At 45.9% G+C, this 23,087-nt stretch overlaps 1 protein-coding gene across 3 annotated transcripts in view; it reads left to right on the top strand.

Moving 5' to 3' along the window:
• Positions 1-1,628: 1,628 nt before the first annotated feature.
• The window catches only part of ARHGEF12 (Rho guanine nucleotide exchange factor 12), an 81,371-nt gene continuing 59,912 nt past the window's right edge, over positions 1,629-23,087 (top strand). For 2 of the 3 annotated variants that reach the window (XM_038161398.1, XM_038161397.1), the window contains exon 1: positions 3,250-4,063. In XM_038161398.1, the coding sequence (XP_038017326.1) occupies positions 4,032-4,063 (32 nt within the window). In that variant the 5' untranslated portion in view covers positions 3,250-4,031. Of the gene's footprint in view, positions 1,749-3,249; positions 4,064-23,087 lie in introns of those variants that run through there. The other variant, XM_038161400.1, reaches the window with a different exon arrangement.

The following is a 23,087-nucleotide window of genomic DNA, read 5'->3' as shown; positions in this document are numbered from 1 at the left end:
GCTTGGAAGTTGCACAGAAATGTGGAGCACAGCACAAATTTCTTTGTGTTTTCTGGGATTAGGTCCTCTGTTCCTTAGGAGTCACAGATTTCTAGGCACATTTGGGAATTGTTTCCCCTGTGCTTTTCCCCTCCAAGGTATAAAGGTTTGGCAGCTGGCTTCCGAAAGCAGCAGAAAAACAGGAGCTGGCTGAGCAACTTGTAGTGAGCATGAAAAACAGTTCAAAATACCTGAGCATTCTCTCACTGGCTTGAAATTGATTACTTGTAAGGAGCAAAAGCATCTTTATGCACTTGATTTTTGTGGTGGAGCTCAGCAAAACTCAGCTGATCATCCCGCCTGAAAGACAAACTGAAATTTTTCTGAAAGGAAGAATGCTTCCAGGCACTGTTTATCCACACTTAAAACCTTAAGGCATCACTTTTTGCTGATTTTTATCTCTGTTGATGCTGAGCTGACAGCGGTGCAAACCCCCTGGGAGCAATGCAGAGCTCCACGATCCCAGAGCGCTTGGGAATGTTCCTTTTCCCAAATCCCTCACCTTTTACCTGCCCGGGAGCTCAGGTCAGAGGAGCCATTCGAGGCTTTCCCAGCAGATGGCAACAGCTCCTCGGTGCGAGCCTGGAAAAAGGGGATTTGGCCAAAGGATCCTCGCTCAACACTTCCTCCATAAATCTGATTTTACAGGAGCCCCTCTAAAGCACCTCCAAGGATCTGACTGTTATTTTAAGGCAAAATAAGAATCACTCTATAGGAATCAAACTCCTCCACTTCAGGGTCCTGCTTAGCTCTGCTCTGGACTAAAAAACAGATCGAGGAGCTTAATTAGAGAATCACAAAATGGTTTTGTGTTGGAAGAGACCTCAAAGATCATCTTGCTCCAACCCTCCTGCCACGGGATGGTTCTGTGTGTAAATTCAGGTGAAGTGACAACTTCAGAGCTACAAAAAAAAAAAAAAAAAAAATTAATGGGCACACTGTAATTGCTTATTGATTTCCCCACCCGGAATTTCAGGCTGTAAAACAGAATTACCATAATTAGACATCTATCTTAATCTGAGCATGTAACCAGCTCCCACCAAAAAAAAAAAAAAATTAAAAAAAATCAGCATTTGCAGAAAAGAGAAGCAGTTACAGTTTCAGAATCTGTCTTAGGATTTCCTCCAGCTAATTGTTCTCGTTATGTTGTCATGCACAATAAAATATAATTAAAGTAATAAAAAAGCATCGAGGCCTAATATGCAAATGCTGGCCCTGCCAGGAATCAGAACTCCCAGGAGCTTTCCCCTCTCCGGGCACAGTACTCGATGTTCCCAAAGTTAAAAGCAGGGAGGGATTTATTGCAGAGAAGATGCAATAAAGAGATATATAACAAATAAATATAGATATATGGAGGCATTCAGTCACTTCATCAGCACTGCTGACTGTATTGCACACAGCTGCAGAAGGACAGGCAGACGTGGCTGCTCGTCTTGCACTCCCACACTTTATTTATTAATTTTTTTTTTTTTCCCAAGCCTCTCTTTTTCCCCAAAAGGAAACCAAAAAAGGAAGTATAAATGCCCTGCGTATACATGTGAAGCATCATGTAGAAAATGATTTCATCCCACGCTTCCCCTCTTTGCTCTGAACTCCATCAAAACAAGAAATTCTTCGGGCGCTCAGACAGTCTGCTGGCTTCCTGAGGCACGCTCCGAGCAGGACGCAGCTCCGTGGTCCAGAGCAGCCTGGATGTAGCCTCAGGCAAGGTATGGTCCCTGTGGGCCCGGCCAGGGAGCTGCTCCCCACTTTTCCAGAGCCTGTTCTCCAGCCTCTCTCCCAGCCCAGTGTCCCAGCTTTGAAGTACGTCCCGGCAAGATTAATTAAAGGGAAGAAGCGTGGTGTCCTAGACGATTGGGATTAGCTAATAAGGTTATTTTAGTCCGCTGGCATTTGCTGGGGGAGAGCGATGTTCCACAGGTTCCTTTGTGCAGAGGGGGCAGGAATTACTGGCAGTGGAGACATCCTGGTTTTCATTCCACATCTGTGCTGCTCATGAGCTTTAATTTCTGGAGGAGTAGCATGGAAGTTTCCTGAAGTTCTCAGGTGTAGATGTTGTTTCCAGGCACTTGAGAACAAGTGGCTTGTAGTGCCAGGGCAAGGGGGAATGGCTTCACACTGACAGAGAGTAGGTTTGGGTGGGATTTTAGGAAAAAATAATTCCTTGTGAGGGTGGTGAGGTAGCCCAGCATCCCTGGAAGTGTCCAAGGGCAGGTCGGAGGAAGCTGGGATAGTGGAAGGTTGGAACAAAATCATCTTTAAGGTCCCTTCCAGCCCAAACCATTCCGGGATTCTGTGCAGATTCCCCGATTCCTGTCTGTGCAATGCCAGACAGGCATTTCTCTCTCAGACCGAGTTGTACACGGCATGGACAGCAGGGAGTCACAGCAAGGCCCAGTTTGTGCTCAGGCTGCGGCTGAGGAGAGGGAAATCCACACCTGCTGAATTTAAATGCCCAAACACCCCGTGTGGCTCATCTTTGGCTACTGGAGCTCTGGAAGGGGAGCAGGAACAGGCCCTCGGCCGCAGTGTTTCTGGAATGTACGCGCAGGGAGGGATCAGTTCTTGGATTTATGCTGACCTTAACCTGTGAGGAAAATTCCTAATGAAACGTGCGTGGGAAATGTGGGACTGGACATCAGAGCCACGAAAGGCCTGGGAGCAAACAGCACAGCCTCAGGCTCCGCTCCTGGCACTTCTACTCTTAATTCGCTGCTTATTTATTTTCTTTCTGCTCGAAGTTTCGCCTGTGTCATATTTTCCGTGGAGATGGAGGCGCGGGCGCTCTGGGCGCTGGTGACACGGCAAAGTGTCGGCTGGCCGGGGATGGGGAATGGAGAATGGAAAAAGGGAAAAAAGGGCAGAGGGAAAAAGGGAAATCTCCTCGGGTTAGGGACGCGGGGGGATGGAAAGCCGCTCGGCAGGGACTCAGAGCGAGGGAGGAGCGGCTGCGACCAAGCAGAGACGGGAAGAGAAGGAAACACCCCGCGGGTCTGGAAAACGCTTCCCGAAGGGGAAAGGCCTCGGCAGGGACCGGGGGAAGGGCTGCGAGGGAGGAGGAGGAGAAGGAGGGGAAAGAGGAGAAGGAAAAGAGAGGGAGGAGGAAGAGGAGGGCGGCCGGCGGAGGGATCCGGCGGCGGGGCGGAGCGGCCGGAGGTACGAGCCCCCCGGAGGCGCCGGGGAGGGGCGAGCCCGGCCCGGCCCGGCTCGGCGCAGGCTCCCCCGGACGCGCCGCTCCCGCCTCTCCGAGCAGCGCAGCGCAGCGGGGCCGCAGCGGGCCGGGAGAGCGGCGCGGCGGGGCCGGCAGCGCGGCGGGACTCGGCCCCGGAGCGGAGCGCCGAGAGCGGGGAGCGGAGAGCAGGCAGCCCGCTGGGTCCCGGGCCGGAGCGAGAGGCGGAGCGGCGGGGGATGGAGCCCCGGGCCTAGAGGCGGCCGCCCTGCCCGACCCCCTGCGGGCGCAGCACGGGCGGGGGTCGGGGCGGGCGGGCAGCGGGGATGGGCCCGGCCGCGGGCGGGGAGCGCCGCCCGCCCCCCGAGCGCAGCCCCTGAGCCCGGCGGGGACGGGCACGGGCCCCCCGCGCCCGGCAGGATCGGCCGCTTCTGCAAAGGGTTTCTTTTTTTCCCCCGAGTCCACCGAGATTGTTTTGTTGTTGTTGTTGTTGTTGTTGGAGTTTTTTTCTTGCTGGAGTTTTTTTGCCTTTATCCCCCACGCCCCACTTCCGTGGTTTGGATATTCTGGGTGACTGCACGAAGAGTTTTGGAGTTGTTTTGGATTGGGTTTTTTGGTGGTTTTTCTTGGGTTTTTTTTGGTTTTTTTTTTTTTTTTGTTCTCTTCTCTTGCCCTTGAACTGAGTTTGTCCTCTGTGCATGCCTCTTCTGGAGCAAGGCTGGATCCTGAACCTCGGTGCATGTAAGGGGCAAAGCCTCGTTCATATTCCTGCAATAAGAGTAAAATGTAAATTGGATAATACGACTTCTTGCCAAAGGCTCCAATGAGTGGCACACAGTCCACAATCACGGACAGGTCAGTATAAAATGAGATTTCTTGATTTGTTTTTTTTTTTTTTTTCTCTTTTTGAAGTGTGACTATTCGTAGAGCTCACGTACTTTGTGTTCTGGCTTCAGTGACAGCCAGATCAGAAAAGCAGGATTAAATCACAGGTTCTGGGAACCAAGGGTGTCTTGACTGTCAAAGCGACTGGGTTAACTTTGAAACCGGAGTATTTCAAGTCCAGCAGCTTTCAGGCCTGCCAGGCTGACTTTGGAGGAACCAGGGTGGTAATTCAGCTCCCAGGAGGGGCTGGTGCTGCGGGGAGCACCGAAAGCAAGAGTTCCTGCAAGGAACAGGCAGCAGAAGCCACCAGAATTTAATACCCAGCTCAAACCTGAACTCAGAGTGTGTTGAGGATGCGCTTGGGTCTCCTTGGGTCAAGTCCTGCGGAGAGGTCACTCCAGGTGAGGGCAGGAGGGATAGCTGACAAGCAGGAATGTCTGCTGGTGTCTACCTGAGCAGGAACCTGCCTTTAGATGCCTGCTCGGGCCTCTGGGCTGCTCTGCAGGTGCCTTTCGTTACCTCTGGAGTTCTCTTGTTTGGGCTTGGGTGTTTCAGAGGAAGGGAAAAAAAAAGTCAAGTAGGAAACATTTTAACATGCTTTTGGGGCGAGTGAGTGCAGCGAGTGGCTTCAGATTTTTTTTTGATGAGAAGAAAAGATACCTTTTTTGACTCTGCGTGCTCTACAAACCATTTAATGTATTTTATTGTATCTTTATGGTGTCTGTCTGGTGGTTAAGGTGTGAATGTGTGTGGCAAAGGCCTTTCGTGACCAAGCACAGCAGCGAAGCTGGGGCTGGGATGGGGCAATGATGCTTTTGGGTGCTTGAGCTCACCAATTTTAGACTCCAGGTGTGGGCAGGAGAGAGACTGAGCGTGGTTCTCACTTCAATCCAGGCCTTTTTGTGACTCCACAGACAGCACAGTCCAAAGGGCTCTGGGACAGCTCAGACTTGTGTTCAATCTGTGTTTACAACTGTTCACACAGTATTAAATCCTGGCAATTAATTTTGTAGTTTGTACCAGCAGAGTTTTCTCTTTTGCAGTGTGTGAATGATTCTTGAGTTGCAGGGTGTTTTTTCCTCTGTGGCAGGCAAGGCAGTGACAGTAAAAAGGCATTTCAGTGGATTTGTGAGGATTTTGTTACGTACTTTAGGCCGTATGTCTTGTGGCAGTTGCATGATGTCAAGAAGAACGACAGGATTTTCATCCCAAGGAGCAGCTGAGTGATGCCTGGAAAGGAAAAACACGAGAACAGGCAATTTAATTTACTTGTTAGTAAAACAAAATACTTTCCATTATTGAATTGGAGCAGCCAAATAAAAAAATGTCTCATTTCCTTTCGCTCTCAGTCATGTCAGGAGGATGTTTCTGTTTGGTGTTCCATTAAGGTTTTGGATCAAAAGGCTTTTAGTGTCAGGTGAGGAGCTGTCTCCACAACTCTTGGATTTCTGGGATGGCTGGGGGAATGTGGGGGAACTGGATCTTTTCTTGTCACTGTTTTTCACCTCTGGCCTGAAGCAGCCCCAGCTCTGGGGTGCAGACTCATGGTCACGGTTCTGCCAGGAGAGGAGAAGCTTCGGGGTGACCTCATTGTGGCCTGCCAGGACCTGAAGGAGCCTACAAGGAAGATGGAGAGAGACTGTTTTAAGAGACCCACAGTGACAGGACAAGGGGGAATGGTGTCAAACTCAGAGCAGGGTTAGATTGGTCATTAGGGCAGAATTGTTCCCTGTGAGGACGGTGACAGGGTGCCCAGAGCAGCTGTGGCTGCGCCTGGAGCCCTGGAAGTGTCCAAGGCTGGAGCACCCTGGCCTAGTGGAAGGTGTCCCTGCCCATGGGATGGGAATGAGATGGGATTTAAGGTCCCTCCCAGCCCAAGCCATTCTGGGATTCTGTGACGATTCTCTGATTTATTCCCTGGCTGCACCTTTCAGCAGAACCCCAGATTTGGTGGTGGTGTTTGTTCCCGTCTCTGCCATTCCTTTTCATCCCCAGCATTGTGCAGGATTTGGAGAGGAGTGGGTTTTGATCACTCTTGTCCCTACAGAATATTCCCTTTTCCCTTCAGGCCTGGGGAGAGGCTGTGTTGCCTCTTTCAATCTGCCTCTCAAGCTTAGAATGCAAAGCAGGTGCAATAGAAATAATGTTGATGCTTCCACTGTCATTAGATCTCCGTGGCATAAATCATCTGACATGTTCAATTCTCTTTGTGTTTGTCAATCACCTTCCTTGGTGGGATTGAGATGGGAATTGCCTTAAACCAGGAAAACCCAGCTTGCATCCGTGCCAGATGGTATTAGGAATATAATAGGGTAGCTTGGGCCTGGATTTTTCTCCATATTAGCTTTACATATTTGCATTTTGCATATCTAGAGCTGCCTAAATCCACATTACAGGCAGCAGGTATTTCCTTTGGTATCCCTGCAGTTTAAGGTGGAGATGGCATGACAGCTGTCACATTTCCCTTGTGCAGGCTGCACTTGTCTCACCCTTGACATATTTTATATCTCTTGATGATGTCATGATTACCATTAAATGTATAAATTAGGAGTGTATAAATGGCCATTTCTAATGCTGTTCTGAAGCCAGGATGATAAATTATGTTTTTAATTATGTTTTTATTAAGTTCCCTTCTTTTCTTTTTTTTTTTTTTTTCCTTCTTTTATTTTTGTTCTCTTTCCCAGGACAGTTGAATGGATTTTAGTGTCTGGCACTGCTGAAACACAGTCAGGCCAGTCCATATCTGAGTTTGGGCTCAATCTCTCCGTGGACTAAACCTTAACCCAGCTAGTTTTGGTAGTGGTTCTGCTCAGATTATTCTGTTATCAGAACTCCCAAAGCAGCATCGATTTCTGGGGTCTTTTTCTTCAAGTGCCTTCAGTCTGGAGGCCTGGGGGAGTGGGGGAATATCAGGCATTAAACAGAAAAGGCAGAGCAGATGTTAAAGACTCCTGAGAGTGAAATGGCTGTTCTGAGTTGGTGGAGGAGCTCCTGACACACGCTGCTCTCTGTCAGCATTTGGGGGAGCGCCTAAAGGGTGCAGGCAGACAGAAAATTATCTCCTAAAGGGCGCTTGAGGCTTAAAAACACAGCAGCAAAGCGTTCTGCTGGAGAGCCGTGGTGCCTTGCACGGCTGCTGGTGATCTGAGAGAGTTAAACACTGATTTAACTTCCCCTTCTTTCCCTCAGGATGTTCTTTTACTTTGTCAGCTGCTTTTTTCTGGTAGTCCTGGTGCCCTTTGGAGCGTATCAAACTCTTCATCTGCAGCCTTATTGCTCTGCTCCTTCATGTTTGTAAACATTTACACCCTCTTAATTTAATCCTCCCTTAGCTGTGCTGTATTTGTTCAGAGGCCTCCTAAGGTGGCATTTATCTTGCTGAGCTTAGGAACTCTTTGAGGGAGACATCCCTGAGCTGCTCATCTGGCTCGACTTGATCATTAGTGGAAGGAAATCTGCACATCCAGGGGACCTTTCTTATCCTGAAGGTATCTCAAATCAGTCAGGTGACTGAGCTTCACCCAGCTCTGCATTTAGGTGAGATCTCCCATATCTTTTAACCTGAAAAAAAAAAAAATTAAAAATTATTTTCGGCCCCTCCCTGGCGCTGGGTTGGGTTTTTGGTGCTGGATGCTGGTTTTGGTGGGGGAACAGCAGATTTGAGGTCCATCTGTGACCAGCTGAGGGGCAGCTGGGCAGGGTTTATTGGAGTTTTCCTGTTGCTGCTGGAGCGTGCCCACATTCCCTGCCTCTGGAGCTCTCCTGGCCAGCTCTGGGCGTTGCTGCGTGCTGTGCATGGCCGGCTGAGATAAGGCCTTTATTCTTCCCAAGGCCACGCTGGGGCCAGGCTGAAATTTTGAAATTTGGCCATTTCCAGCCTCTGCTTGGCCACCGAAGGCCGGCCCGAGCTCGGCTGTATCCTGTTATGACACTGAAGAAACATTTGTGTGCCATTAATTTTTTTCGCTCTCGGAGTTAACTGTATTTTTCTTCCTGTCACCGTTCCAAACACACTTCAGGGTTGAGCAATTGCACGGCTGCAGGACTTGCTTTATGTTTCTTTCTGTTTATTAAAGGCCAATAAAAGAAAGGAGGCTCTTGCTTTTGCAGGACCTCGCTGAGGAACTGGTGACTCTCCTCTGCAGTTGCTTGCAAATGAGTTTTATTTATAACCGTGCTGTAGTTTCTGTTGCTATGATTGGAAAACAGCAGAGGTAGAATTTACACATAATTACCCTTGAGAAGTTTTAATTGGTGATTTGCTCCTGACTTGGTATTAAAATAGACTCTAATTGTTTCTTATCTGCCTTAGATGCACTTTCCCTGTCTCTGGCTCTTTGGAAGTCCCTGTGGTAATTGGGAATTCTTTGACTGTATGTGGGGTTTTATTTATTTTTAAAAAGGGTTTTATTTCTTCCAGCAGGGTAAGAATGCTCAGAAAGTCACACCTTAGTGTTACTGACTAGTTAGATGTCATTGTCACGCATTTTTTTCATTAGGAGAGTTAGTAAAATCCAGTATTTATGGAAAATGGGCTGCAGCGTGGCATCTAAGGATTAAAAAGAATAATAGTCTTTGAGTGGGGCTTTTCATCATTGTGCCTTGGCTGTGTTTGGAAATTAGCAGTTGACAGAGTCTGTGCATAAATTCCTGTTTTATTCTGCTGTTCCTGGGGCTGGCAGAAGAGAGGACTGTCTGGGGTGTTTGCTGCTGGCTGGGACACAAATGCTACCACTTCATGCTGCATAGTTTATTAGGGCTTTTACTGGAGACAGGAGCTGAGGTGAGCTTGATTTTCTAGTTTTGAGTAGAGCTGTGGGCGTTGTGATTATTTGGGTGGAGGCAGGAATGATATTCCATCTGTGAGCCCAATTGTATAATTCTCCCTGTGCACAGAACTCCTGAGAACGGCGTTTTAACATTTCAGATGGCTGGATTAGGAAAGCTACTGAGATGTTGGCTCCTTCAATTTTAGATTTTCAAAATTCTGGGCCACATCCACGGGAATTTAGCAGCAAAAAAAAAAAAAAAAAAGACCCAGTTCTGGCCCAGCTTGAGAAGGAAAGTGCAGCTTGCCCTTGGAGTTTGCTGAGGTCGCTGGTGGGATTTGTGGGTGTTCACTGGTGTCCTTTGACTCCCGTGACCTGTGTGGGAGGAGAGTTCCTTGGTCCTGCAGGGTGACAGCAGTGAGCACAGTTGTCCTGCTGGAAATCAAAGAGTCCTCTGTTCCCTCTCACAACTGCTCTGGACCTTGTTGTACAAGTGATGGTTTTGTGGAAGTGGTGGTTAGGGTAGAAGTGGTGCTTTATTGTACAAGTAGTGATTCAGGCGCTGGAGATTTCGGCAGTGCATCCCAAGGCTGTACAGAGCTTTGGTGAATTTGCTGGGGAAGGTGGTACACACACCTGTACCAGTCCTTTTCCGTATTTCATGGCTAGGCACCAGCATTATTTGGTTCTTTCCTGCACTGGGGTCTCCCAGTGAATTTGTGCCTAAAGAATTCGAGGAGCTTCAGTGACAGCTTCTGTTTTCCTAAGAAGCTTTGGAGTATAACCATCAGGAACTTTGCCATTAACTGTTACTTGCCCATTTTTCCTGTAGAATTTTGCCATTAACTGTTGCTCTCCCATTTTTCCTGTAGAATTTGAGATTAACTGTTGCCTTCCCATTTTTCCTGTAGAATTTTGCCATTCACTGTTGCTTTCCCATTTTTTCCTGTAGAATTTTGCCATTAACTGTTGCCTTCCCATTTTTCCTGTAGAATTTTGGCCATTAACTGTTGCTGTCCCATTTTTCCTGTAGAATTTTGCCATTAACTGTTGCCTTCCCATTTTTCCTGTGGAATTTTGCCATTCACTGTTGCTTTCCCATTTTTCCTGTAGAATTTTGCCATTCACTGTTGCTCTCCCATTTTTCCTGTGGAATTTTGCCATTAACTGTTGCCTTCCCATTTCTCCTGTAGAATTTTGGCCATTCACTGTTGCTGTCCCATTTTTCCTGTAGAATTTTGGGCAATATCCTTTCCCTTTCATGGTTCAAATTCTCACCCCCAGCCGGGCAGCCCTGTGTGTAGTTTGCAGAGTGTCTCAGACAGGAGCAGTGTTTGCTTTGGTCTGGAGACTGAATTCTCCACTCCTCCTCGAGGTGGTCCTTGGGGTCACCAGGGAGATATGTTGGCTGTGCTGCTTGGAAGATAAGCTCAGCCTCTTGCTTGAGCCTTTATCCTCCAGGTTTCTCCCTGAATATTCTTCCTTCCCCTCCGAAAATTAGCAGTTGGAGACTTATTAATGAATCCCATTTGTATTATCCTGGAGTTTCTAGTGGATGTATTGCTGTAAAAGGGCTTCTTGTAGCATTCCAGATATTCCTCTGCCTAAGCACTCCCTCTGATATTTTATCTGCTTCGAGATAAGCAGATTTTCCTGTGTAAGAGATGTCAATAGCACTAAGAGAAAATAGATTTAAATGCATACTTTCAGGTAGGTGATGCTGTGTTCTGTGGCCCTGCTCTGGATAATTATTAGGTTTAAAGAATAAAAGTCTTAGTTCGTGTCTCAGCTTGATTAAACGAAGGGTCAGGAGCCTGGATGTTGGTAATATCTCAACATCAGAAGAGAGGGCTTAAAATAAGGACGGGAGAAGCAGCAGCAAGGGAATTAGTAAAATGAAAAGGGATGTAAAACGTGCAGTGTTTGATTAAGAATGCAAAAGGGATGAAATACAAGACAGGATACATACAAAATAGTAACAGCACGCTTAGAAAAGACAGGAAGAAGCAGCGTTTACTCATTTTTCTTTGAAAAGAAAACACGTAAAAATAAATACATTAAAATGACAGGAAAAAACAGCGTCCTTATGTTTCAAATGTAAGCATAAGTATAAATAGTAAAAGCCAAACAAACAGCGCTCAGCCTGCGACATTCACAAATCGTCTGGATGTTTTGTTATCACCCTGCATCCCTTCCTTTCCTTCAGGATTTTCAGTGTTGTGTCTGTTTGACTTCTGAGGCCCATGGGCAGGAACCCTTTCTTGCAGCCTGGTGGTAAATAAGAAACATGGCTGTTTACATTTGTTGGCAAACACTTCAATGTGATCCTGTGGGGCTATTTTGAGCTGTTTTGACAACGCTGAAAGGTCTGTGCTGGGATGTTCGGTGGCAAAAGCGTTTCATGGAATTGCTGTGGCACTGGGAAAGAAGATGGGAGGTGGGAAAGATCACAGCACAGGTTTCTGCACTTGGAGTAACTGTGGTGTGGTGTGGGTCATTGTCCTGTCCGTCCCTGGGGTGCTGTCAGCTGTCCTGGCAGGGGTGGCATGGTCACAAGTGCTACTGGGGCTCAGCTCCTCCAAAAAATAAACCTTTTATGGGCAGGGAGCAGGGTTGGGTAAAAGTTGAATTGTGTGAATTAAGCAGCAAGGCCTCTCTTGGTGCTACAAAGAAGTAGAAATGTTAAAAACCTAAGAGAGAATCTCCATGTTCCAGCAGCTCTTGGTTGCTCTCAGTTGGCACAAGAGCTGTGGCTGCAAGGGCAAAACTCAAACTGGTTTTACTCCTGAGCTCTTGAAATGCGTTTTGGAAATGTTCAGGGATATTGGTGGGAATCTGAATTTAGTTCAGGTGCTGTTCCTTACTGGATCTGTGAGTAGCAGCTCAACTGACCCATGTTTGGTGAGGAGCTGCTCCTGAGTTGATTTGCAGGCGGTGAATCCTGGTTTGTGCTGTCACGGGCAGCCCTGGGTGACTTCCCAAGGGGAATCAGTAACCAAAGAAGAGTTCAACACTCTTCTCTGGGTGAGCTGCAGTGCTGGAGAGGGGCTGGAAAACTTAGGTGGGACCTGGATTGACCTGAGCAAGCATTTCTCAGCGGGGAGGAAAAGCCCCATGTGTTGAATAAAGCACCAGACTGATGTGAGACAGGCAAAGGGCTGGGAGTCCACCACTCCCACAAACATACAAGCTTCAACCTGCAGGCTCACCTGAAGCATCTGATGGCTGCTTGAAAGTCTTTTTTAGCCTGTTATGATAGTGGCTGTCGGTGCAGCTTCTTGGCAGCACTTCAGACGAGGCGTCTCCTCCGGGTGCTCCGTGCCACAGAGGCACCGCGGCCCTTTCTGCTGGGCCCAGATGCAAAACAGAGGGTTCTGCCCAGATCAAAGCTGCCAGAAAAGCGATGGAAAACGTGGAAAGGGAGAGAATTAAAGGAGGGAAGCCGTAACCAGCCAGCAGAGAAAGGAAATAGGAAAAAGCTGCAGTGCAAGACAGGAGAAATCAGTAGGAAGTGAGCGAGAGGGAGAGAAATGGGAGAGCTGGTGGCAGCTGCCAGATAGGAGAGAGGTTTCCTGCCTGCTCCCGCTCTGGAGCTCATGGCAGCCTCAGGGCCAGGAGCTGCTGCCGGGGGGCAGAAAGGCCTGAGAAGGCCGGGCTGAGCTCAGCGTGCTGGGGGAACACCCTGAGGGTCTGGCAGTGCCCCTGTGGCTCTGGGGGGGCTGCTCTGGGTGACAGCAGCGGCCATGTGGCGCTGCTTGAGCTGTATCCCGATGATTCCTGTTCTTCTGGGAAGCGCCTTTCGAAGCTGCTGCTCACAAGCCACGAGCACAACGTTGTTTTCTGCTCTGTGTCAATAGGATTTTTTTTTTTAATTATAATTATTATGGTGTCCTAAATGAGGCAGTGACCTCAGCCAAAAGCGAGCTGCTGTTGTGGGGATTTAAAAGAGGGATTTTCCCTGCTGCAGACTCGATCCTGACTGAGGCAGCAGCACCAGCTCTGGCAAATATCCAGAGGGAACTGCAGTAGAGGAGAGCAAATTTACATCATGTGGGCTTCCTAAATGTAAGGATGGGGGGACTCCTCGTGTGCCAAGGATAAAAGAGGTCTCCTGGTGCTGCAGTGCAGCTCTCCAGCTGGCAGTTTGTTCCTGCAGCCTGTCGGGAGGCACCCGTGCTAGGCTGTGGTTTGCCCTGCGCAGGCCCTGCGGTCTGGGCAGGGGAAGTGGTTGCTGTGGGCACAGATCTGATCTGAGCAAACCCCACAGCCTCGGTGGCTGTGCCTGGGGAAGGTGCTCAGGGATCCTACAGAGCCCTCTGCGCTTGTTGTGGGGTTTGCTTTGCTGGGAGGACGTGCTAAAGGCTGTAGGGTGCCCAGAGGAGCGCCTGTGCAGGTGCTGCTCTGCCCTGAACCATCAGAAGCGAAGGCAAACACCTTGTAATAATTCAGAAATAATGATCTAAAAGAGCAGAGCTCTCTAGATCATCACTCCCTGGAAATATCTGGATTATCTATCTAGATATCTGATCTCTAGGTTTAGATATTCAGTGCTGGGTGATTTGAGACAATACTGGGAATTGGTAAATATTATTTGCCAAGCACGGCAGCCCCTCTGAGTACAAATGAAAGCCCCAGGTTTTACACTCAGGTCACTCACGTTATGGAAACTGCTGTGAGAATGAAATAGTGAGGGGGGGAAAAAAAGGCAAGCAAACGTTTCTTGCAGTCTGGAAAGCTGTAGGAATGTTGGTGCTGGCTGTAAATGCTGCAGTGGTGTTTACTTTGGACGTTAACCAGTGCAACTTCAGCTGAATGTATGGCACAGCAAAGGCTGACCTCCTCTCCCTTTCCCTTCCAGCAGGCTCATTATCAGCTCTCACACTCACCAGTGACATCCAGCAGGGCTTTTTGATGTCTGCACCTGCTCACCCCACGCCTTGGCCTCCCTTCTGTCACTGGGGCACCTGGCCCTGGCCATGCAGGCACAATCCCAGGTTTAGGGCAGGAAAACCCTTTTTGCTGGCAGGGTGGATGGCATTGCCTGGCCTGGGGGTCAGCAGGAGGGGACAGTCCCTGGGTGCTGCTCAGGCATTCTGGGGGAGGCTCTTCCCTCTGCCAGAAGCAGAGAATTAAACTTAGCAGGGCGGGGGAGAGGAAACAGCTTTGCAGCAGTTTTGGGCTGCCTGGAAAACTCTAAATCCTCTCCCTGGAATTCAGCCAGATGAAAAGAACCTGTCCCTTCCCACTCCCTTTATTTTATTTTTTATTTAATTTTTAATTTTTAAAATTTATATCTGTTTTTATAATCATCCTGGCCCTGCAGCTCCTGGGAGGTGCCTCAGCTGAGCCTCCTCACAGGAACATCACAGCAACTCAGAATCTGCTGAACATTTTTGCTCCATCTGTCGCTCTCCATCTCCAGAGAAAATGGCTCCATCAGATCTCCAGATTGATTCTTGGGATGCTGGTGGCATTTGATCAGCAAAGGTCTCAAGAAACTTAAAGTTTACACTTGAAATAAGTTGATTTCTCTGTTGTTTTTCTTTTTAATTGGGGAATCTGGCTGTGTTCTGGCCCTGGTCATCCAGGCACAATCCCTGGGAATATACATAGAATTCCCCTCCAAATATATTCCCCCCCAAAGAAATGTTGCTGTAGAGTCTATATAGAGATTTAGGGTTTTCCTTTCTTTTGTTCTTTTTGTTTAATTAAATGCCTTTTAGATCAAAAAGCTTGCCCCAAAAGAGCATTTCAAAGAAGGAGAAAAATAACAAAGAACATGCAAATGATGAGGTGGGGTTTGTTGTTCTTTTTTTTTCTTTCTGTTAAGTAAAAAAGGTAGTTTGTAATTGGTTTTGGGGATGAGCACAAAGGGACTCTGGACACTTCAAACAAGGACTATGATTTGTTTATTTAAAGGTAAATTTAAATGTGAAATCTCTTCATCTTCTCCTCCCGGTTGTATTTGGATCACTTTGCTGTGGCAGTAAAGTAGAATAAATGTAAAATACAGCGAGGAGCTGTGTGGCAGTGAGGAGCCCTCTCAGGTATTTGGGATTTTAGGGAGTTCTCTCTCAGTTGCGCTGAGGTTGGTGGCTGCATCCCTGGATCTGTTCCCCAGTTCCATGAAAATGTGCAGGAAGAAATGCCCAGCTGCAGATGAATTTTTGTTCTGTAGGCTCAGGAGCTGCCTGGGCTCTCCCCCTCTCGCTCTGCTCCATCACGTGGAGATGTTTGCTTTAGATTAAAACCCTTCTCTGGCGTCCTGGTGGTTTCCCTGCTGCAGCAAATACCTTGGGAGGAGCTGTTTTACTGAGCTGAGAGAGCACTGCCTTTCCCTTTGCTTTAATGCACTCAGCACTGGCATTCTGCTGGTGAGCAGGGCTTGATTTCTACAATTTCAGGTTTGTGGTATTTTCAGAGAGCCCCAACAAAGGGAGGAATGGTGGATCTGACTCCGTGTTCTCAGAAGGCTGATTTATTATTATATTATATTATATTATATTATATTATATTATATTATATTATATTATATTATATTATATTATATTATGCTATACTAAACTATACTAAAGAATAGAGAAAGGATGCAGACAGAAGGCTAAAAAGATAATAATGAAAACTCCTGACTCCTTCCAGAGTTCTACACAGCTTGGCCCCACTTGGCCATTGAGTCAAAACAATTCACAGCAGAACTCAATGAAACAATCACCTGTAGGTAAACAATCTCCAAACTGCATCCTAAAGCAGCAAAACACAGAAGGAGCAAATCAGATCATTATTATTTTCATTTTTTCTCTGAAGCTTCCCAGGAGAAGAATCCTGGGCAGAAAGATTTTTCAGAGAATATGGCAGTAACACAGTGTGCTTGCTTGGACCCACCTCAGTTCCTTCAGCTCAGCTGCTGCTTCTGGTGCTAACACAGCATTTTGGTGGCCCTGTGAGATGTGGACAGCTGATGGGTGATGGATGTGTCTGGTTGGTACAGGAATTGGAAAGGAAGGGCTGTTTGGGCATTTAGAGTTTGCCAGGACAGCAGGGAGAGAGTTGTGGTTTCTTTCAGGCGTGGGTGTCTCTGATCTAGCTGCTCACAGCCAGCAAAATTCAGCTTTCTGTAGGTGAGCTGTGTGCATGCTCTGCTAAAACAGAAATTATAACACTTCACGTTGTGTCTTTGATGATCAAATGTTACCTGCAAAGCAGTCACTGGGTTAAAATTTCCCTGATTTCTGCCCTGCTGAGGAGCAGGAAGCACCTCATGTCCAGCACAGTACATATGAGTAAATAATTAATAAAAAATTCAGGTGAATCAGCTGCCAGGCCCCTCGGAGGAGGGGCAGTGAGCTGCGTGAACCTTCCTGCTTTGGAACCTCAAACCAGGGGCAGACGCAGGAGTTAAAGAATAAAATTGGAGTTAAACAATAAAACTTCCTGGCGAGGTTTGAAGCCTTCCTTCCCTCCCTGTGTGTGCCTTTGTGCTGGGCTTTAGGGGAAGGGGAGATGGAGAGCCCTGGAAAAGGCTGTGCTTATCCATAGACTGGACAACAGAGAAATCAAGAGAATTTTGGGGGACATAAACTGGTGTTTGGCTCGTTCACAGTACCTGGAAACACTGACAACTCTAAATTTGCGTGTTCTTCATCACACTGAAGCAGTGGGAAAGCAAAAGTGTGTTTTAATGCATTAAAAAATGGATTTATGCCTTTTCAGAGGCCAGGGCTGTGAGTGCAGATATCGCTGCCTTGCATTTTAACTTGGGTTTTTCTTCCTTGCCTTTTGAGTTCGGGTCTGCAAGGCTGCAGGTGTGGGATGCAATAATGATAAAGCCAGCCCTGACTCGTTCTGGGGTCAACATTTTGATGTTGATCCTGTCCTTGAGTCTGTTTATGTTTTGTACTGTAAAACTGGGGTGGGATGAAATTTATGGGGAATTAAAAAGGACCTGCAGAATTCTTTGGAAAGAGCAAATGGAGCTCTGCCCCTCCCTCCCTGCCTCTTGACAAATAGTGAGCAGTTCCTGGAGTTTTATAGGCCTGGAAGTATTTATTGCTGACAATTCCCAGCCCTGGAGTGAACCAGAACAAGGTATTGAGTGCTAAATCCATGGAACTGGTCCTGTGTTTTTTCTCTCTCTCTGAATTATGACACAGATTTAACAACTGTGGTCAGTTTGCTGTGAATGAAATAGATTTTTGCCTTAGCAAATGGAGTTTCCCAGCTCTCACTGCTCTCTTTTCAAATTGTCAGCTATAGAATAATTACTTTTTTCCTAATTTATGCTTTTTTGGCATGGACTCAAGTTTGCATTTAGTGGCTGGCATAAATATTGTATTTGGGGGGGCTTTTTTTTTTTTTTTTGGGTCAGACTTACTGGAATTGGTTGAACCTAATTCAATGACAGGATAAGCAAAAATTTGTTTAGATAGGCTGTTCTGAAATGTTTAATGCCTTCTAAAATGGTTCATGGTAAAAGATCAAGGAAGGAAACTCGGTGACCTTTTAAATGCAGCTCCATAGAACTCATTTTCCTATGCCAGAAGTCAGCCCAGACAATGAAACTGAAAGAGGGTTCTCTTTCATAAAGGATCTTTCATGTTTTGCTTGTGCAGATTTATTTATTTTTTATCACAGATTTAGCAGACTTCACAGCTGTCTTTTAATCAGTTTCCATATTTGTACCAGAACTTTCTGATTTTAATTACTGTCTGTAGAAACCATTCAGCTGCTTGTTGGGTGACACAGTCGAGAATGATAATTTTCTGTAATTCTTTTCTTGGCTTCGATCACTCCAGTAATATCTATTAGCAGCAAATGCTCAGAGTTAAGATTTTGTGCTGAAAGTTTTAATGATTCAGTGTTCTCTTTTCTTTTTTTTTTTTTTTAGGGCTGATTTTAAAGCACTTTGCTGGGGGTTAATGCAGCCTGCATTAAAAGCAGTGCTTCAGCCTTGTAATGACTGACTCTAAGCTGGGCTGCCAGTCTAATCCTAACTTGTGCTGATCCGGGCTTTTTGCTCAGCTGCCTGCAGCCCAGGAGGTGGGTTTTGTCCAGAGCACAGGATTTGGGTGCTGAATCATCCTCAATAATAAATTGAGCTGTATCTCCGGGGAGAAAGTTGATTTTCCCACCCACTCACTCGATCAGTTTCTCCCCTGTCTAAATCACTTTTGCTTTTTCCTTTGTGGGAAGTACTTCTGCATGTGATTTAATCTTCTATTTCTTCGGTGCCAGCTTTAATTTGAATTTTCCCTGGCATGGTGCAGCTGCTGTCCTCAAGTTTCACTCAGCGACTGTTGCAGCCCATGATCGTACCTGAAAAATTGAGGGTTTTTCTTAAGGCGTTCTCATCTCCATCCTAAAAACATTTTCTTCACTCTTATATAGCAAAATGCTGTGAAAATTGAAAGTTTGCAGGAATTCTCCCGAGCATTGCCTTCCCAAATAAGCTGAATGTGCCAAATATCTGTGATATTTTCTGTCCATCACAGGGCGTCGTTTCTTTTTTTAGAGAAGGAGTTCTGGTACTGCTGGGAGGCAGGATGGCTGATCAGGGCAGCATTCCCACTTCAGCCGTTGATCTCCTTTACTGCAAAAACAATTTCCCGTTGCTGTACCTCAGTTTTTTTGCTTTCCCAGCTGAGTTCCAGCAATTGAAGGAGCTGAGGTAATGAAGGGTTGGTCTGTGTGAAGCACTGGGTTTGGAAAATGATTATTTTATCTGCTCTAAGCTGTCCTTAAGCTGTCTCCTCTGACTTGCAGAAATTCCTGAGAGGAAGCTGCTGTGTCTTTAACTTCCACTGCCTCTTATGTAACCCGGCATAGTTGGGATGCTCACATGAAATATTAACTCATCTCTTCATCAGGTCGTCTCCTGCTCTCCATAAAACACATCCAGAGCATCCAGAGAGAAAATTCCTTAGTCCTTTGCTGCTCGTAGGGCAATAAAGGCTTTTGAGACAACGCACGGACCCTTTTTGTGATGGAGAAAAGAAAAGATGAAATTCCCCACGCGTGATTAAAGTGCAGTTCTGTGCCTCTGACACCTTCCTGGCTTTTTGTGGGGTGTACCGACAGAGCAGGGCAGGATTTTCCTGCTTCAAAAGGCTCAGGTGTTGCTCAGATGTGTCTAAAAGGTGCAGGTCAGTGGGTGGACTCTGAGTCCTTGCTGAAATATGTCAGATTTCTTAACATTTCTTCTTGTCTGTGCTTTTATATTTACATATTCTCTCAAAAAAAAAAACCCTCCATAGCAGTCTCCTGCTAGTTCCTGTTTATTTAGGATGTGTGGGATGGACTTTGTTCCTTGACATAAAACGGGAGAAATGAACATTCTGAGCCCAAAGGAAAGGGAGAAAAGTGCTAATATAAAGCTCTGTGGAGTATTTGGATATTTTGATGGGAGATCTGGGCAGCCATTTTCTTACTGATAATTTTTGGGGCTGATAAAAAGTGTTGGAAAGTTGTTTTTTATTATTTATTGATGTGATGTGTTACAATATTAGGGATTCAGTACTAATACAAACTCTGTGGAGTATTTGGATATTCTGATGGGGGATCTGGGCAGCCATTCTCTCACTGGTGATTTTTGGGGCTAATAAAAAGTGTTGGCAAGCTTTTATTTCTTGATGTGATGTGTTACAGTGTTAGGGATTCAGTGCTAATACAAACTCTGTGGAGTATTTGGATATTCTGATGGGGGAACTGGGCAGCCATTCTCTCACTGATAATTTTTGGGGCTAATAAAAAGTGTTGGAAAGTTTGTTTTTTTTATTTATTGGTGTGATGTGTTCCAATGTTAGGGATTCAGTGCTAATACAAACCTCTGTGGAATATTCTGATGGGGGACCTGGGCAGCCATTCTCTCACTGGAGATTTTTGGGGCTAATAAAACTTTTATTTCTTGATGTGATCTGTTACAATATTAGGGATTCACTGCTTAAAAATCCCCGTGTCCATCTCTCCCATATCCTGGTGGTGCCTGCACGGAATTCTTTGCCGATAACAGATTTTTTTTTCATCCATACCTGATTGAACTTCCCAAAAATTCTGAGCGAGGCTCGGCCTCTCCAGCTGAGCTGCAAATGCCCCGTGATGGAATCCCAGCCTGGAATGGGTTTGAAGGGACCTTGAAGGTGATTTTGTCCCGTGGGCAGGGACACCTTCCACTATCCCAGGCTGCTCCAGCGTGGCCTTGGACACTTCCAGGGGCACTTCCCACGTCCCCACCAGGATCCTGAGGGTTTGCTGAGCTGGAGGCTGAGGATTTCCTGGCAGGGCTCCCCCAGCCCTGCAGGATGGGATGCTGAATCCTCCTGGATCCTTTCCACAGGGGTGGGAACTCTGTTCCTCGGGGAGCGCTCGCCTCCCACCCTCTGGAGCTCTGGGAAGTTCTGCTTTTCCCAGGCCTGCTCCTTGCTGGGGTAAAGGTCTGGAAATTCTGTGTAAATATTTACCAAAGCCCAGCCTGAGCAGCGCAGAGCTGGGATTGAAGCAGGAGAGGAGCTTTGCAAAGAGGAGAGAATTCCTTAATCAATATTGGGGACCAGAATTGCTGCTCCTTGTAAAGAGGGATGGAGCACAGGGATTGGAAAATTCTGGGATATTGAGGCTTGGAACTTGTGTGATGTTTTAGAAGACTTAATTTTTTAAATTTTATTATTCTTTAAATAGGCAAAGATAGCTCTGTAAAGAGAGTTGTTACCATAGCCCAGAGCTGGGATTGAAGCGGGAGAGGAGCTTTGCAAAGAGGAGAGAATTCCTTAATAAATACAAAATATTGGGGACCAGAATTGCTGTTCCTTGCAAAAAAGGATGGAGCCCAGAGGTTGGAGAGTTCTGGGATATTGAGGCTTGGAACTTGTGTGATGCTTTAAAAGCACAAAATTTTTGTTAATTTTATTATTCTTTATTCTAAATAGGCAAAGATAGCTCTGTAAAGAGAGTTGTTACCATAGCCCAGAGCTGGGACTGAACCAGGAGAGGAGCTTTGCAAAGAGGAGAGAATTCCTTAATAAATAGAAAATATTGGGGACCAGAGTTGCTGTTCCTTGCAAAAAAGGATGGAGCCCAGAGGTTGGAGAATTCTGGGATATTGAGGCTTGGAACTTGTGTGGTGTTTTAAAAGCACTTAATTTTCATTAATTTTATTATTCTTTAAATAGGCAAAGACAACTCTCTAAACCACTACTTATTCCTACTCCATCTTTCCCATGTTCTCAGGAGAGATTTATTTTATAATTATGTATTTTTTTCCATCCTTTTTCCTTATCTTCCTTTCCTGCTGTTGTCCAGGCCTGTAGAAATCCCCGTGGATTTAAAACAGTGATATTCCATTTCCAGTCCTCGCCATTTCTTGGCTATCCCTTAATTTCTCCTAAAAAAACCTGATTGCATCAGACTTTCTTGCTTTTTATGGTCATTTTCTTTTTTCCCCCTCCTCCAAGTTGTTTTCTTATTGTGTCCTGTGACTGAGCGTGCTGGGGGAAGGAAATCTGGGAAATCAGAGTAGGAAGCAAGATAGAAGCTTCCATTCCTGAATCTTTCTTGTTTTTCCACTGTTTCCTGGCAGCTGCCTCGGTTTGCACTTGAAAGGGATCTATTGTGTTGCTTTCTCCCAAAAATTTGTTGATAAAATAGAAATAAAAATTAATCCCGTAATTTTTTTAAAGTTCATTATTTTCACTGGCAAAATAAAACATTGCAGGCAACAGTTAAGCCTAACATGACTGTGCCCTAAAGTCCTTTTTTTTAAGAAATAATAAATGTTTTTCCTGATGGACTGAAATTTCATTTGGATTCTTCAAAGATTCTTCCATTTCTGACCCTTTCAAGCTTGTTTTATGGTACAAATGCATTTATTTTCCCAAGTGCTCGTGCCAGCCACAGAATTGTTATGTTTCAGGGGATTGAAAATGTCCCCTCTGAGTTAAAAGCCTTGGAGCATATTCCTTTTGTATTCCTGGTTCCTCCTCACTGACTTGAATGACTTCGAGTTAAATATTTTGCATGAAAATTTAAAATGGATGAATATGAGGGGGTTTTTGCAAGGATTTTTATATATATCTATGGATATTTTATATATATCTATATAAAAGACACAAATACATGTGTAAAAGACATAAATAAATAGATAAAATATATAAAATAATACATAATACTCTGTAATGTTTTATGTATTTTTATGATTGTAAAAATTGGTGGTAAGGGTAACTGAGGCAGGCAGCTGGGAAATGTGAATTTGCTCTGCACGGTGAAGGAAAAAAGGAAATATCAATGTTTTAACCAAAATATCCCTTAGTAAATTAAGGTTTATTGGGCTGTCAGATTGTCCCATCGGTGTTTCGCTTGATGATGAGGAGCCTTAGGGAGAAAAATGTGGAAATGCTGGATTTTCCAATGTAACCCCAGTTTAAAAATACCTCTGTTTTGACACCCTCGGCAGAGGCTGCTTGGTGCATGTGATTCCCACTCGGGCATGAATAATAAACTGGGATTTTCAGCCCCTTTTCCCTGCTTTCATTAACCCTGTGCTTCCACAGAGGTTAAAAAGCCCAATATTGATCATTTTTTCCCTTGCGCTTCCCAAGGACTGTGACAGGAATGCTGATCCGAGCTGATCCTGGCCTGGCTTTCTCCTTCCCTCTGGTTATCGTTTTCTTCTGGCCAGCTGACGTTTTCTGATCTGTGAAATTCCTAGAAAATTGAGGAGCCGGGCAAACGTTTCAAAATAGGAACCAATGAGACGGAGCCCTCTGCTATTTCAAAAATGAGAATGCCTGCCACTGGGAGAGGGAGAAGCATGGAAAATACAAGTTCTGGCTGGGAAATGATTGCGTGGAGCAGGGAGATGGAAGGGTAGGAGTTGATTTCCTTGGCTTCCTGTCTTCTGGGTAATTGCAGGCTTGCTGCAGTTGTGGCTTGGAGATGATGTTTGGTACCAGCATCCCTTGGACGGGCTAAAAAAATTTGGTCATGAGAACTGAGGAAATGCAAAAAAAAGAAAATAATTCTTAATGTATTAAAGCGGTTTGCTGCAGTTTCATTTTTTAATAGGCCTGGTGATTGGGGAAGGGGGAAAAAAAGCAGAATTTAGTGAGGAGGAGGAGGAGGGTAATTCAAATCAAACCAGCAGAAATGAGTTTGGTGGAGTTCTCTGGGGTTTATGGCAAGGACTAAAATAGAGATGTTGGTTTTGCCCTGCTCAGTCTGTACGTGGCACTTGGGCT

Source organism: Motacilla alba, chromosome 24 (assembly GCF_015832195.1).
Source record: "Motacilla alba alba isolate MOTALB_02 chromosome 24, Motacilla_alba_V1.0_pri, whole genome shotgun sequence".
NCBI classification, from domain to species: Eukaryota; Metazoa; Chordata; class Aves; order Passeriformes; family Motacillidae; genus Motacilla; species Motacilla alba.
Note: the sequence above shows the minus strand (reverse complement) of the source record. Positions and strands in the feature narration are given on the sequence as shown.